This window comes from Pogona vitticeps, chromosome 3, assembly GCF_051106095.1.
Source record: "Pogona vitticeps strain Pit_001003342236 chromosome 3, PviZW2.1, whole genome shotgun sequence".
Lineage (NCBI taxonomy): Eukaryota > Metazoa > Chordata > Lepidosauria > Squamata > Agamidae > Pogona > Pogona vitticeps.
Window position 1 is genome coordinate 233103543 of NC_135785.1, and position 16704 is coordinate 233120246.

Here is a 16704-nt window from a genome sequence, read left to right on the forward strand (position 1 = left end):
GGGGATACAGATATGAATATTAGCACAAGTGCCTGGGAAGTCCAGTCTCTCCACCCCAAACCGGCAGGTCCAATTACCAGTTGCCGTGTGCTGTGTATGGACAGCATTGTTCTCATTGTGCCAAATGCAGAAGTAAACCAGCTGGCACCTCCTCTCACATCCCACCATTTAACAGCCGAGCAAGGAGACTCGCCATCACGCCTCCTCACCAGAATGGCTGACTGCACAGGGAAGCAGGGAAGCGCTGACCAGGCTACTTCCTGATTGGCACAACAATCACAGCTAGTGCTGAAGGCTTCTGGGAATTTTAGTCCAAGAACATTTAAGGACCCAAGGTTGGGAACCGCTGTTCTAGAAAGACCTTCATGTGGCTCAATCACTGCTATTACCCTGGCACTGTTGATGGGTTTTGCAGTTGCTAGTAGTTGATAGTTATCTAATACAGCCAGGCCAAGGGACCACATGCATCTAGATACTATCCACTAGGGGAGGAGACTTTGGCCCTCATATGTGGCTTGTGGAATGCCTCTGCTTGGCCACTATGCAAAACAGGGTGGTTGAAGAAGTAGGACTTTGGCCTGAGGAAGTGGGGCTCTTTTTATGTTTTTTTGCTGAACCACTCCCAAGAACGTTTGGGCAGCATAGCAAGTGTGCAGCAAGGCCAGCACAAAATTTGGTAGGTATTTTATTTACATTTCGAAGGGTCTGGGCCTGTCTCATTTTGGAGCAATATTTTCAAATTAGTGGAATTAATATCTCACACTCTCCTAGCGTTCATACCCCATGCCAGTACAAATGTGTCTATCACGCCATATGATGTTCCATGAAGCTGCGTTGCCAGCAGAGAATATCTATGCACGGTCTCCACCCTGAGCTTTTAGAAACTGCATGAAGCTCATCACAGATTAAAGGAGTTCCGGGCAGATTTTTCAGGGAGTCATCTGGTCATTATTTGCTTATAAAGCTCTTCAGTCACTGACAGTGATTCAATACCCCTTCGCCAAAGTGCTCCGTGTGATTATAGGCCGACTGGTTGGAAACTCTTTAAGCCAATCAGGATACAGAAGGTCAAGTACATCCCCGTGACTAATGACTTATCTCCCTGCACCCACTGCCTTAATAAGAGTGTTTTAAAGCCACCACAGATGCTGGAAGATATCGTCTTCTTGCTTGGAAAATACACAGCCAGGCAGGAATTTTGTGTTTATGTAACAATGGGGGCCTATTGTTAAGAGGAAACAGTCAGCTACAGAAATAACAATTTCATTGTTATTTGGTGTGCTTAAATAACATAAGCCTATTACCTTTCTCTTGCACAGCTGGCAAGACACTTGTTCAGAAGTGGTTTTTCTAAAGCAGTCTGGCTTGATTACTTGATTGCTTTTTATGAAACTGCAATGCCTCTCTCCCAACCTGCTGTACAACACCCTTCTTATTACTACGCCTAATGATCCCCCCTCATCTTGTTCCTCTCTGTGATACTACAGCTCTGTGTACAACATTTAAAGCAAGAGGAACATGAAAAACAGGTTAGCCCCAGGCCTGCCTTCCAGTCCATCTATTAAATCGCAGTTAAGGTCTGGTCCACAGGTTGCTTTCAATTGCGCTTTGTACATCCCACCCCCCACCCCCCGTCTCTCTCTAAGTTGAACTACACTTTTGCATTGCAGGAATCTGGAAATTCTCTTCATGTTACCACATATTTTTCCCAATAGGCTGCCATACAGCAATAGCCACAGTGTACTTGCAGTCACATCATGGAGCCTTTTTACCCTTTGTCGTTGTAATGTGTGGATCACACATTATAATCACAGGACCAGGATTTCTCCTGACAATCTAATATGCATATGGAGCTGGAAGGGAAGGTAGTCAAAATATTTTTTGGGAAAGAGCTTGAGTTTTATTTGTAACCACGCATGCTGCCTCTGTGTGGTGGGGACAGACTTTTTTTGGGCTGGGGTGATTGTCTGTCTATCCAGCACTAATCGATTGTTCTCGCCAGCCTTTGATTTCACATGGCACCCCACCTCTCTGCTAAGTGCTTCTTCCCTTTCTTTAGTTTGTTGATGGCCGTTGTTTGTTTGCTGTTGATCTCTTCACCTGGTTGATAAGTACAAGTGCATTAAAGTAAGCAGCATATACGAGTCTGTAATTTCAAAAAGTATAAGACAAGAATTTTTTAAAAATTCTTTCTAATATAAATGTATCAGTTTCAATGACTTACTGAAACCTTAAGTGCCAGTTAACAAGAAAGGAGTGGATTTGGGGCAACTTGTAGTTGTTCTCCTCGTTGATTCTTTGTACTTCTAGAAATTTTACTAGAAATTTCAAACTTTGCAATAGAAAGTGTGGGTGGGTGGAGGAGAGACCATATTTTCGTATCTTTCCTAACTGCAACTGCAACTGTGTCTTTTCTTCTGAGACCCCATCCTGCCAGCTCAGCTGGTACATTTACAGAGTTGTTATTGCACAGGTAAGGTAAAATTCATCAGGGCTTTCTTCAGAAGAAGAAAACATCTCGGTGAAATATGCTGCAAATTTCCCACAGTGCTTACAGCAAACACTACTAAGTTATATTAGACTATGGAACTGTGCAGATGTTACAGCTGAGCAGAGGGGTGTGTGTGCAAATGGAGAAATAAGATTACACTGACATTAGTCCTATGTTTTATATATAATGTGGAACATGCTATGCAGCAGACCAGACATTATATTGAATGTGCATATGGGACAGGTCCCATTCGAGGGTTGAATAACTTGGAGCGAGCTTCAGGGAATGCAAAAGCCCACATGAAGAGTGGAAGGGGAGGCAAATGTCCTAATGGGATAGGATACATCCACCCACCCACGCTCCTTCCTCCCTTCCTCTCTCCCTCCTTCACATCAGCAGCCAGTTCATTTCAAATCTCTTTGCAAACTGTCTCATTACATAGTGCCACTGCCAGTGATAGGATCCAGAAAAAAAAAAAATAATAGATGGCTTATCATTGGTCCAGCATCTCTATCCCCACCCCCAGTACCAAACCAAAATGGACTATGGCTTCATTTGCCATTTGTAAAAGTAATTGACCATGATCCCCTTGGAGCATGCACAGAGTATTAATGCTCCATTATACTGTCTGCAATATTCTGCAATCTCTGCTTGGCATTGTACAAAATGGAGATCACTTCGATTTGTTTCAGTGGGGCTTATACTCCAGACAAACCCTACAACTGGCATAATGGAGTATTGCATGAGCATAATAGAGGAATAGGATTCTGGTAATTAAAAATGGGTGGCTGTCCAGTGTACAGGCTAGCACTTTCTTTCAAAGAAAGAAACTGACAGACAGATCACCTGTAAGTGTTCAAACTGTTAAGTATTCAAAATGTCAGTAATCCACTCATACAAGAGTATAACAGCCTTCACAAGAACCCTGCAGGAGATGCAGAAATTCTCCACTCACTTTTGCTCCAACGTGAGAGAGCAGGAGCATAGGGACATGGCAATTTTACACTGGTTTTACACCAAGGTAAATAATTATGTCAAGAAATGTGACAATCTGGCAATACAAACTTGATGTTGTTTTTTCCAAATCTCACCCATATTTCCTTCCCATCCTTATTCTGCAACAGATTGTGAGGTTTTCGTCCCCTTCCTCCGTGGAAATTGGTGTGCATTTTGGCATAGGTATTTCCTAATATATGCAATTTTAATGCACATTTCCATTGGCCGAAGTATTTTGTGCACATTTTTCTAAATATATATTTGTTTTTAGCTGTACTTTTTTATTTGTGTACAACTGGAGAAGGGAAATGTGCACAAATAATCTAACCTTTATAGTTTCCTCCTGATTAAAGGGGAAAACAAAGATACACATGTATGTCCTATCATCAATAGTCTCACAAACTACGAATGAGATGAATTTATTTTAGAAGTTCAATTAATATGAATTTCTTTCCTGCTCTATACATGGCATGTCCAAAGAACCCTAAAAACTCTAGTTTGGCAAAATTCCCGACCATTCACTGTTTGTGATTCCCACTGACCTAGATGCAAAGCTTTGAAGATCCTAGGCACTTCACACAACTCTGTTCTGCTTTATTTAAGCACTTAGGCTCAGAGGAGATATAATTCATAAGCACACATTTTACATTTTTAGTTTCATACTTGGCAGAGCAGCGTGAAGTTCTTGGTTTTTTTTAAAAAAAGCATGAAAGCCTCTTGCAACACTGAGGTATTATTGTTGTTAACATCAACATATTTGTTTAGTACAGTAGTAGGATTGATCTCAGTTTGGTTTTTTACAGAAATCTCTTTCACACTGGGATAATTTTTTTCCACCAGCTTGAATTTTCACAGAACTATGATTTTTAGAATTCCTGGGGAGAAGGAAATGAAATCCACCTGAAATTTCTGATGAAGATGTAGCACAGCCCTACCTCTAGCTCTGTTCAACTGAGACATCTGTAACAACTGCATATTCATACTGGGAGGTTATCTCTCTCCCCAAAATGAACCTGCTTTAGGAACTTAGGTACTCCAGTCTGTTCTCAGGAAATTTGGAATGGTTTTCCTGAACCTCATTTCTACCACTCCATCCTTTTTCTCCCCTCTGTTTGTGATTCATTCTCAGGACTATGACTGAAATATTCACTTGCTACTTAGTCTTTCAACCATCACCTGCACAGTTGTTATCATTTAATCTGTTTGATAATTAAATAAAAATGTTTGATTTTTATTTGTGCCTTCAGATCTCTACCTGTCAAAAATCACTAAATTAAACCACATTTCAGTAAACAGACCTACAACTAATAGTCATCAAACTACTGGTAGAATTATACATATTACTGCAGTCAGTATCTCTCAAAAAGATAGGAAGCTGTCAAAAAGAAATGCTCCCGTTCGTGCTGTATTTGGAAGAACTACCTCTGATGGGTTGATCACTGTATTCAGAATGATGACAGCACTTGGGCCTTCCTGATCAATTTCAGTGTTTGGTCCTCCTCCTGCAGTTTGTCATTACTCTTTTTGCTGTACATTCAATCTATTTCTTGCCCAGCTTTGTTTCATTTTGTGGGATAAATCCTCCTGTCCCTAAAAGACTGAAGAATTGACAGCTATAAATCTTGGCTGAGAACAGATATTTTTGTCTCCTTTGGGGCAGCTCCCATTCTTACTAACGGTATCTTGAGTTCTGACGGTGCTGCCTGTTAAAGGCCACCTCTTACTTTTTCATAGTTCATCTGGGATCATCAATAATTCTTCCCTCCTGCCCTTCCCAGGCTGTATTTTCAAATGATTTGCAAGAGCCAGTATCCCCTCTGTCTCCAGCCTGCTCTCTCCGCTTTGCTCTGGGCAAAGCCACAAAAGTTCCACTTTCCCCCCAATTTTGCAGTTTTAAGCTCAGTTTCTATTATTTTTCAGCCAGCACAGAACCTTCTGGCACTGATGTTCTATCTCGCTCTCAAAGGGGAGGATATCTTTGAACAAATTTGCTCTTTATTAAAGAGCATGAAAAAGGCTTTCCCCAATGCTTCTATTCCTTTGATTCCAGAAAGGAAAACCACTCAAAAGGGGAGGGCTGTATCTCGTGCTCTAGTTTGTTCTTGGATGTGAGGCCAAGCAGGCTTGGAGGGGTATTTCACACTAGCTTGTGCTTCTTTTTGCTTCTTTCTGAAGCTTAATGATAGCCAATTATAGACTAGCAGGCTTCCAATTATAGACTTCTTTAACATACGAATACTAAGTTCTTCTTGTCTCCATGGACTACATGTGAGATTTGTTCTGCTTTTTTCCCACCGTATTTGAAAGTTAGAGAAAAATGTGCACCTCTTTAGTCACAGGAGGCTCTCACTTTCTTTCAAATACAGATTTACATTTTATACACAGTTAATCAAATGTTGATGCTAAGCAAAACAAAAACTTCTTACTACTTCCCAGGTGGCTTTAGATGCTATAGCGACAGACATTAAGGAAGTAGAAATCACAAGGACTCCATGCTACCTGTTGCTCCTTGTAGGTATTTATTAGAGATGGGGACGAATATAAAAACAGATTGGTTTTTTTGACCAATATAGCCGATTCGTTAAATATTTGTCAATCTGTATTCATAAAAATCTAGACGAATATGGCTGGACAAATATTTCCTTGGTTTTACTTGTCGATCCGTCGATCCATTAAATATTCGTATATATTTGTTACCTTTTTGGAGTCTCTCTTTGAGCTTGCTGGTGTCAATTAGAAGCTTTGGCGAATCAGGACAGAGATTGTGGATTAGCATGTCCAGCAGCCAATAGTGCTGCCAAAAGGTGCCGAGAAGCTGTATATAAGCTTTTCTCCTCCAGGTATTGCGCACTTCTGTTCATGCTCTCCGGAGTGAGAACAGTTGCTGCTGACTTGCTTTTGCTCTGGTGGTTTGGTTTCACTTTTGTGGCAGCAAAGCAAACGAATGTGTCGCTTATATTATTCTTTTTCAAAATTATGATTATTGATTATAAGATTATGATTATTTCTTTTTCAAAATTATGAAGATGCCGGCCACAGAGACTGGTGAAACGTCAGGAAGAACAACCTTCAGAACATGGCCAAACAGCCCGAAAAACCCACAACAACCATTCAAAATTATCATTCATCATTAACTGTACTGGGAATTTGGGAATGAATTTTCAGGTAGCTTAGGCTACTTGGAAGGGTTTTTTTCAAACTTTTTTTTCTGGAGGCTTGTGTTGTGTCATCTTCAGGCAAGTGGAGGCTTGCACCTGAGGCACAGTGGGTGGGTGGGTGGTTTGTTGGTGTGATGTGTGTTGTGTGTGTGTGTGTGTGTGTGTGTGTGTGTGTGTGTGTGTTTAGCTGGCAGGACTACATTATTCAATCAGATTTCAAAAATTTAGTTTGGGACTTGGGAGGCTTGAATCTCAGACACAGTGGGTGGGGTGTAGCTGGATCAATCCTTTTTTCTCCTTTTCCCTAAAATGAAATTGGTGTGACTTGTGCGTGCGTGCATGTCTCTGACTCAGACTTAGCTGGCAGGGCTTTTCTTTTTGGATTTTTTCGGCTTTTCATTCAGCCACAGTAGGTCGGGGGGGGGAGGTATTTTTTACTAATTACATTATACTGAGGAGGGTGCTTTGTTTAGGTATGGAGGTCCCATTTTAGTAAAAGAATTAGTCCACCCCCATCATTCAAAAAAATAAAAATAAAATTTGCACAGTCCCTCTCTCCATTGTTTTATTAATTAGATTATTATTATTATTTGTTTAGTTGGTTTGGTAGGCAGGCAGTAGAAAATGAAGGGATTTCTTCAGGGGCAATCCAAGGGGGAGAAGGCTGTGAAGCTACTCAGGCTAGGCATGGCAGCATGTCCATCACCATCATGTGCATGTCTACTACCACCACTATGACCGCCACTGTTCCTCCTCTAGAAGGCACAGAAACACAGCTTCCAGAGGTGCCTAAAGAACTGCCGCTCCTCTTCCTAGAGGAGTCTGAGGAGTTACTGGTTGTTTCTGAAGATCCCCAGTCTGACTTGGAACCAGTAACAGCAGGGCAGGCTTCACAGCTCCCACCCCACCCCTGCCCCCAGAGTCATCTGTTCCCTCCTCCCAGACCAGCAGCACCCCTGGGACAGAGACTTCTTCCCAGGCCAGCAGTCAGGGGCAGGCAGTGGGTCCTCATTTGGGCAAAAATGGCAGTAGGGCTATGTGGGCTCATTTCACGATGCTCAATGACCCATGGCTGGCACACTTCAATCCCTCCCTTGTGGTGGTCCGGAGGCTGCTGCCATGTGCCTCCGTGCTCAATGGGGCAGCACATACCACCTTGCCGCTGCCATGTGCCTCAGTGCCTGATGGGGCAAGACACACCACTTTGCTGCTGCCAACTACCTCAGTGCCCAATGGAGCCAAAAAGCCTGCTGTGCCTTCCCGCCTGCACTTGCTAAGCCCCACTTAGATTTCTTAATTTTGGAATAGAAAAGTGGGGGGCGTCTTATACATGGGGTGTCTTATACACAGAAAAATACGGTACCTCCTTGCCTCCAGCGCTCCTGAGAGCAAACTCTACTTCACTGGCAAATGTAATGTTGCGCTGAGCTGAAGACAAACTCAATGCCTCATGCATGCCTCTCTGCCAAAGGGACCTCTCATTCTGCTGAGGCTAGATATAACTCCCTCAATGCCATAGGCTTCAGTACCGTGTGGTAAACTCTCCTGCGGGGACCCAATTTGTGGGTGATTAACTCAAGAGTTCCTATATCCATTCTTCACTAAAGTTGGCAGGCATGTTGGGGAAAGACATAGGAAGCTCCATTTTGATTCTGGATTCTCTAAGTACCTGTGGGAGTGAGTTTTCCTGGAGGGTCCTTCTTTGTTACTTAAATAACTCGGGGATCCAGGATCCAATTTTCATCAAACTTTCAGGAGAAACTTGTCTGAGGACCCTTCCCTGCAAATTAAGTGTCTCTAGGTTATCAGGGGCCAGTGTTATAGCCATTTAAATTGCAAATGAATTGCAGATTGATCCGTCGATTCGTCGAAAAATATTTTATATTCGTATTCATTGATCCGTTAACCCTGGTGAATAACAGATCAAAACGAATCATCCTTTGGAAAGGGCTTTAGCTTTACTTATTCCAGCTAGAAGGAGGTATAGGAAACTCACTCTTGTTGTAATCAGTGGCAAAGAAAATATTTAAAATATTGCTCTGATGAGTGAAAAGAGGGAAACTTATCTTTCACCAACTTCTGTCCTGGACAGGACAAGCTGGCAGAGATGTGGATAAGAAGTTAGGCCTACCTTTTTTGCTTCCCTTCAGACCTTTCAGACCCACTGTTCTGTCACTACATATTTCTCCTCCAGTGGGAGTATGCTTCAGCTGTCACTGCACCAGAAACCTGTGCCTATCCTCATCTATGGAGATCTGGAACATCTATTTCAGACATTATACTAGTGCAGCGTTCTGGGAAGCTGAAGGCACTTGGGCTTTGTACTCTCCTTGCAGCACCATAGATTTGAACAGTCTAGCTTTTACTAATTTTGAAGCTGATAGGCCTTGTGTGCCATCACAAGTAAAATAATGCACTGGCCTTCATGGTATTTCATGTCCTAAGATTATAATATATTATATTTATATAGACACCAAGAATGTTTCTTTTCAGTTTCTTGTTCAAGAGATTCTTGTTATCATTATACCCCCTCTAAATTTACAGTATAGCTACTACACTGGTGAGGGAGGATCTTCTCAATAGCCAATAAAATTCAACCAACCAACCAACCAAAACCAGAAGATTGCATGTATATATGTTAGTAACTCAGTTCTGACCACATGTGCTAGCTGGCGATGATGTGAGTTATAGTCTTGTACATTCAAGGGCACAAGATGGGGAAGGTTGTTCTAAAGTGCAAGAAAAAACAAAAACAAAACTGACTGCCATTGACTTCCTTTTTTAATTCCTTGGGCCTCTATTTTTGGCTTCCTGTATAACCTGTATGCATCACACCCAGTCTACCTATGTGTATGAACAACATAAATCCATCTCCTAGCCTTTTCTGACTTTATATGTGTTTGTTTGTTTGTTTGTTTATTTATTTGCACCCCACCCATCTAGACCAAAGTCTACTCTGGGTGGTTGTTTTGCCTCCTGTAAGTTTTGACATCCTCAATGATGGTATGTGGTGGGCTCATTCAGATAATTTCTATTAACTGAGTTTGGCTTGCGGGGTATTTCAATTCAATAAAGACCTTGAAAAGAAAGGGCTGATAGAAAAATAGTCCTGTATATAATGCCCAAGAGAAATTATAGACTGAAGCAAACCTTATATGTTACAACCTGAAGGTTTGATGAAATTACCTAGAAGATTCTATAAACAAGGCCCTATTCAGTTTGGATACCACGTTGCTTCCTTTTTCAAAATTAATGTTGTCAACAACTAAGAGAGTAAACAAATCATTAAAAGAGTTTATAAAATTCAGACATTAAAAATAACAATCCAGTTTATTTCTAAGCCCATTTCCACCTTAAAAATATAGTAGGTTGAAAGCTAAGAATTTGCTCCTAAAGATAAAACTTACTTTTCAGTGGTTGTTGTGGGGTTATTTTTCAGCCTTATCTCCTTATACCCGACATTTTGCTCCCAAGGCTGCAGATAATACTGGGTTGAGAGTCAGGGCCCCAGAAACCACATTCCAACAATCGTCTGAATCACAGCTTAGAAAGTTACTTAGTATAAGTAACTCATTTCTATTACTTGTTATAACATTTAAAAACTAACCTGTTACCCCAGGTACCTGGTACAACATGGGGTAAGTTAACTTATATTACTTGCCCTGCTTCTTCTTACTTTTTTCCTTCCTGTACCTTTTTGAAAAATTACAATTAATAAGGGAACAGCTTAAAATTACAGAAATTCCTGTCAAATGGCTCTAAGAATATCTTAAAATAACCTTAAAAAGCAATTTTGGAAAGTAACATCACACGTTACACCAAAAAGGAAATGTTTGTCTTTTTGCAATATATTGCTTTTGAAGTGTAACTCCACAGAACCCCAGTATCTCCATCCTGTGTTAAGAATGTTCTACTATGGGCAACTGTGTGTAAGAAAGTGTGTACAGCTATAGCATTGAGTGCCTTGCTTCTATGTTTCTTTTATTTCTAGTATCATTTCTTCCCACAGCCTCTGAAACTTTGTAATGTCCTTTTGAGTTCCTGAAACCTTTTCACATAGATCATATCAGTTCCTGTTTTGTGACCCCCAGTTCCCTCAAATTTCTCTTTTCTGAAGTCTTTCCTGTCTTCACATCAGCTCCCCACACTATCTTCCTGCCCCAAACTTATGTCCTACCAAGCAGTCAAATACTTTTACTGTATGTGTGAAGCACAAAACCTTCTGTTATTAATATTCTAGCAATATGGATAAGTATTGTGATTTTTTTTTCATTTTCTTTGAAGAACAAGGGCAGGCCAAGATACCTTATTTTATTAGCCTTTTGGTTGGGTAGTAAATCTGAACATACATTTGTCTGCTATAGCACTTGTGCCTTGTAAAAAACACTGCCTTATATTGCACCAAATACTCTACTCTGGGACCTAATATAAATCCATTTAAGAAGAGTCACAAAAGAAAGGCTCCACATTTCTGTTCAATCAGCTGCCACACTCGACTCTGAAAAGCCTTTCTGGAAGACTCAAGATCCTCCTGAACAGTGTGGGATGGGATAAAACAAGCTGTGAGAAGGGCTGATCAACCAATTTTTCCGTCTTCTCCTGTCCCCTCCATTTCACATTGTTCAGAAGGCGACTCTGGTTCTCTGAATCATCTAACTGCAGTGAGGGAGAGTATTCCTTCCTTGTATGCCTCCACATTAGAACTGTAATTTGTGATCTTCATGTTTAACTAGACTCTGTTATATCCACGGGCCATCCTTACATCACTGCAAGGGTGCAATATTTTCTCGTCACTTTCATACTTACTGTAAAGAAATAGGCTAGCATTTGTGATTCCCAGTTTGTTGGTCGCCACGCAAGTGTAGTTGCCATAATGTTCTTCAGTGACGTTGGCTACTGTCAGGAAAGACTGGCTCCCTGTGCTCCGGATCTCCAGTCCATTGGCATTATTTATCCTGAGAATCCAGAAAAGAAGACTCATAAATACAGGAACGCTATGGAGCAGTTTGTATCTTCCTGAAGTGATAAGTGAAAAAGATGAGAAAATGTAGAGTTAATTGAATGCTTGCTGGCAGATAGACAAATACGGTGTAATATAAGGGCTGGAGATAGGATAAGAAAGGGTGAAAACACCAGAAAAGGAAATATTATCTACTTTTGGGGAAACCAGTGTGGTTCTTTCATGTACTTGTTATATGATATGTTGTTACCTGCCCAGAGTAGTTTGTATGACTAGATGGGCGGGCTATAAATGTAATAAATAAATAAATAAATAAATAAATAAATAAATAAATAAATAAATAAATAAATAAATAAATAAATAAATAAATAAATAAATAAAGTGCAGGAATATGCAAGTCTTCTCTTCCTGGCAGTATTGCCTTCCTTTCCAGCAGTATAGAAGGAAAGATGCCAATGGGACTTTTGTCTGAATTAAGGCTGAGTCCTCTGAAGTTAGGAAGACTTGTAACAGAGCTTAGGTGACATTTACACTGCACTTCAATATCTGTCTGAAGATGTCCTGCCACCACATTTTTTTCCAGAATACCATTCGCAGCAGACAAATGCGGGGATCTTAAATCACCTCTTTTCCTCTCCCATTCCTAGCCATACCCTTGTGTTTTGTGTTATACTCCAGCAGAATAAATAAAAGATTCCCGATCCCCTTTGTGGAGAAAAGTGGGATAGAAATAAAGTAAATAAAATAAATAAGATGCAGATTCAAGACTTCCCATGCCTTTCCTTGGTTCTAGAGCATGGGTGACAAATCTGGATTTGGCCTGCAGCTTTGCAGCCAAGACAGCTAGTGATGATTGCATTTCACCAACACAGACATGGGGGAGAGCTTTCTTGGCTGTAGCACCTCTTTAATGGAGCCCTCTTCCCTTAGAGGTTCTATTGGTGCTAACACTGACCTCATATTGCAATCAAGTCAAAACATGGTTTTCTCAAAGGCCTCTGGGGATTTAATGAATTATAGAAGATTTGTTGTTGTTGTTGGTTTTGATGTATTTTGAAGTTTAAATGTTTTAAAAAATTTTAAATGGTTTCAAAATACAGTACTGAACTTTTTAATATTGTTTTTATTGTTGTACTTTGCACTGATATCTTCGGATATAGAGTGGAATATAAATGCCCTACATACATACATATAGACATACAATATTCACATTTATATTCCTGGGGATATGAAAATAAATACCATGGACACAGGTGGCAAGGAAATTTAGTTCTGCCCCCCTGAAGTGGCTTATGGATTGCCACGTGGCATGTGCAGCCAGCCACATCCTCATTTCACCAATCGTAGCTGACCATTCAACAGCTGAGTGAGGAGACTCATCATCCCACCTCCTTTCCAGATTGACCAGCCACATAGGGAGGTGGGGAAGTGCCCGCCTGGCTACTTCTGTGATTGTTGTGATAGGAATACTGCCGGCTGCATGTGCTGTATGGACACACACACGCACGCACACACACAAACACACACACACACACACACACACACACACACACACACACACACACACACACACAGAGAGAGAGAGAGAGAGAGAGAGAGAGAGAGAGAGAGCATCCGTGCTATAGGCATGTGTTAAGAGTAATACCAGGTACAGTAATTGTATATAACCTTGCTAGTAAGTCTATTGGCATTGTTAGTATCTGTATGGGAAAGTTCATCTCACAGGTACCATACATACATTTCCCATCACTATAGATAAAGAATATAAGAAAGCAGCTGGTAAATGATGAGTGATGGTAGAGTTGAGAATGCAAGAATTTCTTTTTTTCTTTTTAAATGAATTGGATAACTATGACTGTAGAATGAACAGTTTTTTAAACAAGCCATTAGATAGAACAGAAGGAAGAAATATAATAATTACCTAGTATCGTCTCTGTACCACTCAAAATCAGGTGTAGGCACAGCGGAGGCTGCACACTTCAGTGTAACGGGTCGTCCTGTAGCAGATTCATTGCTCTTAGATTCCGTGATAGTTGGAGGGTCTGCAGGAGAGAAACACTGGCTCGTGTCACTGTCATCTAAAAGCAGTGGACCTGTTTGGAGCTAGAATGGGAGGATTGAAGCCATTCAAATAGTCATTATCCAGGATGATCTATCCTTTACTATGAGGCACAAAGACCTGCTGAAGGCAAGATACATTGAAACTGCCAAAAATTAATTAATTTCAAATGTTATGTAGCCAGGACAACATCTAACTTCAGATGGGAGAGAAGAAGATCAAGGAGGAGGATTAAATAGTCAATTTATGGGATGAAATAAGAATTCTCTGCAGCTGGTGATGTCAGCAAGATGTCACCAAGGGATATTCACTTTCTCCGTACACCCCCCCCTCAACTCATTGTGATGCCTGTCAGGAGATATATGGAATTATTTGTGTAGATTATGCAACACCACCCACATTCTTCCCGATAGTAGGTGTAAGTTACGTATCCCAGACAATATTGCCAGCCATCTGTAGAAAGAACAACTGATATGGTGACCCCAGTCTTTAGGGCATCTTAGTGACCGAAATGGTTTTTCAAGCCCTGGACAGTCTGAGAAAAGTTAAACTAAGAAAACAAGCCTGGTTCAGTGATGTGGGATAATGTTTGAAGAAGGGATCAATCAGTGCAGAATATTACAAGAGAAAGGGGCAAAAGCAGCAGCTAAAATATTGGGAGAAAAGGAAGGGGAGAGGAATGCTCTCCTTACATTGTTTGGATTGGTGGTTGTAACTGAGAGTTGATCGATGGAGGATATCTCTGAGCTATTATCAGTAATGCTGACATTTCTGTGACTGTCATTTGAGGTCATTAAGATATAATTTGCTTACCATTAAGGAGCAAGCCAAAATAAACACTTTTATGAATTGAACAGGACAGGGAGCTAATGTTAAAAAAGTTGATTTACTGAACTTTTATGTTCCAGTGCATTGATGTCTCAAAGGACAATGGACTCTCCTTCACTGGAGAAACAGAGGTCAGATGGTGACCTGTCAGAAATGCTTTAGCTGTGGGTTACTTCTTCAGCAGGGGGCCGGACTCAGTTACCTTTTAAGTCCCTTCCAACAAGAAAACTCAATGGTTCTATGAATTATGTCTTATGAAAGTTGTGTGGGAGGGTATAATATAATTTAATAAACATTTTAGGTGAAAAATTAGGACCTTGTTACAAATCAGTCATGTCAGAATCAATGAAGAGGATAAAGCAGGTAACACCAAGAAGTATTTGGAATTTTTAAAAATTTTTATTTTATAAAAAGGAAACAAACAAAAAAACCCCACTCTGTGAACATTTTTTTATAAGCAGTAAATCTTTTTGCCATCTGTAGTGAGACAAATGATTTCTGCTCCATTGGAGCTTACATAGGAGATGAGTCATGGAATGAAGAAAATACCCCACATACCTGAAAGCGACACCATCAAGCCTAGCCAAGCTTTGTACTTGTGCTCCTTATCAAGGAGCTGACACACTCACTTTCACCTGCATTCTTCATATTAGCCACGCTCCATGATATTCTAGGCAGGCCCACGGCCAGTTCCTTTAATCCTGATTGGTCAACATGCTATCTAAGGAATGCAAGGTCAGCTAATTTCGATCATTTTTTTAAAAGCTATCAATTTTCCTTGAAAGATTATTGCAATGGAAGTTTCCGTAGTCTGGCTGGAACTAAAAGATGCCACTATTTACTTTACTTTAAAATATGTATATTGGGAGGAAGAACAGGTGATGAAAGTGCAAAGACAAGTGCTATTTTGAATATTTTTCATCTCACTGTTGCTTTTGGTATAGCATCATTGAAATGATACTAACACTGTGATCGTGTCAATGTTTTGATATATTTTTATGCTAATAATCCAACATGGCTGCAAATATTTTACAAAGAGGCCAATGTTTAAGCTGTATTCTTTTTTTCTTTTCTTTTTCTTTTCTCACTGTTTTCAATGCAATCCAAAATTATGAATTATCACATCCTAAACTTGGAACAGCATTTCTTGCAAGTTCACACTTGATAGACAAAATAGCTAGGTGGCTTAATCCTCCAGCAGGTTGTGCTACAGTCACTGGGTGTGCACACATATATCCATAACACTACACACACTTCAGGGGAAATGAATTGCAGCTGCTTTTTGTAAACCTCATTTAATAAGTGGAGATGGCTCATATTCTTTTGTAAAATCAGATTCTTCTGAGATGCAACCTTTTCTAAGAAAGATTCTCAGAACATTATTGTGAAACAGACATTTATATTTTCATCCTACAAATCCTATTGGCTCCCAGTACTACCTCTGCAATCAATATTCTTAACTATTTTGGTGTTTTGTCCTTCCTACATCCCTGTGCACAAAGAACTCTAGAACTGGTAGTTCCTGCTCTCATAAACTGTAGGAGCATATTTTCTATGGTTGCTAGAAGTGGTCTAATATAGCAACATACTGTTCAGAATGTTTCTTGTTTTGCTCTAGCACTGTTTATAAGTAGCTCCATCAAATTTAATGAAATCATGACAACAGGCATGCAGACACTAGGAAATACAGTCCCGGAAATATCTTAAAATATGTGCACCATAGGTTTTTTTTTTTTACTTGCATTAAGGAGGCTGCAACCTGAGATCTGATTCTGGAGGCAAATCCCTGAGCTGTATAATTTTTTGTGGATCGTATACAAAACTGTCTTAGGAAGAAAGTCTCTGCAGATGTTTGGTCAAGTTAAACAGGGAATAGTCTTTTCATGGAGGGAAGGACTACGGTCACCCCAGAAGTTCTCTTTCCCAAATGCTACAATTCTTCAGATTCTGCCAGGGTATGCACAGTTAGCACAGAGAGATCATTTGCCTTTTTTTCCCTATCAGAAAACTTAGCTGTGTGCTAGATCTGCAATCTGCAGTGTTATGTTTAGCGCTGTGCATCTTCATTCCCAACCAGTGCTAAATAAAATGTGCAATGACAGCTCCAAACAAACAAAAACCTTTAGTGAGAGTCAAAATGGGTGTTTTGAATCTATTTTTGATGCAAATTTATCCTTTTCCAACCTTACACAAACTCCAGTTAGACACGAAA

At 40.3% G+C, this 16704-nt stretch overlaps 1 protein-coding gene across 5 annotated transcripts in view; it reads right to left on the reverse strand.

Moving 5' to 3' along the window:
• The window catches only part of LSAMP (limbic system associated membrane protein), a 1273416-nt gene that overhangs the window by 40204 nt on the left and 1216508 nt on the right, over positions 1-16704 (reverse strand). For all 5 annotated transcript variants that reach the window (XM_078389966.1, XM_078389965.1, XM_072993808.2 and 2 more), the window contains 2 exons: positions 13527-13647; positions 11452-11600 (listed from right to left, as the gene is read on the reverse strand). In XM_078389966.1, the coding sequence (XP_078246092.1) occupies positions 11452-11600; positions 13527-13647 (270 nt within the window). The remainder of the gene's footprint in view (positions 1-11451; positions 11601-13526; positions 13648-16704) is intronic.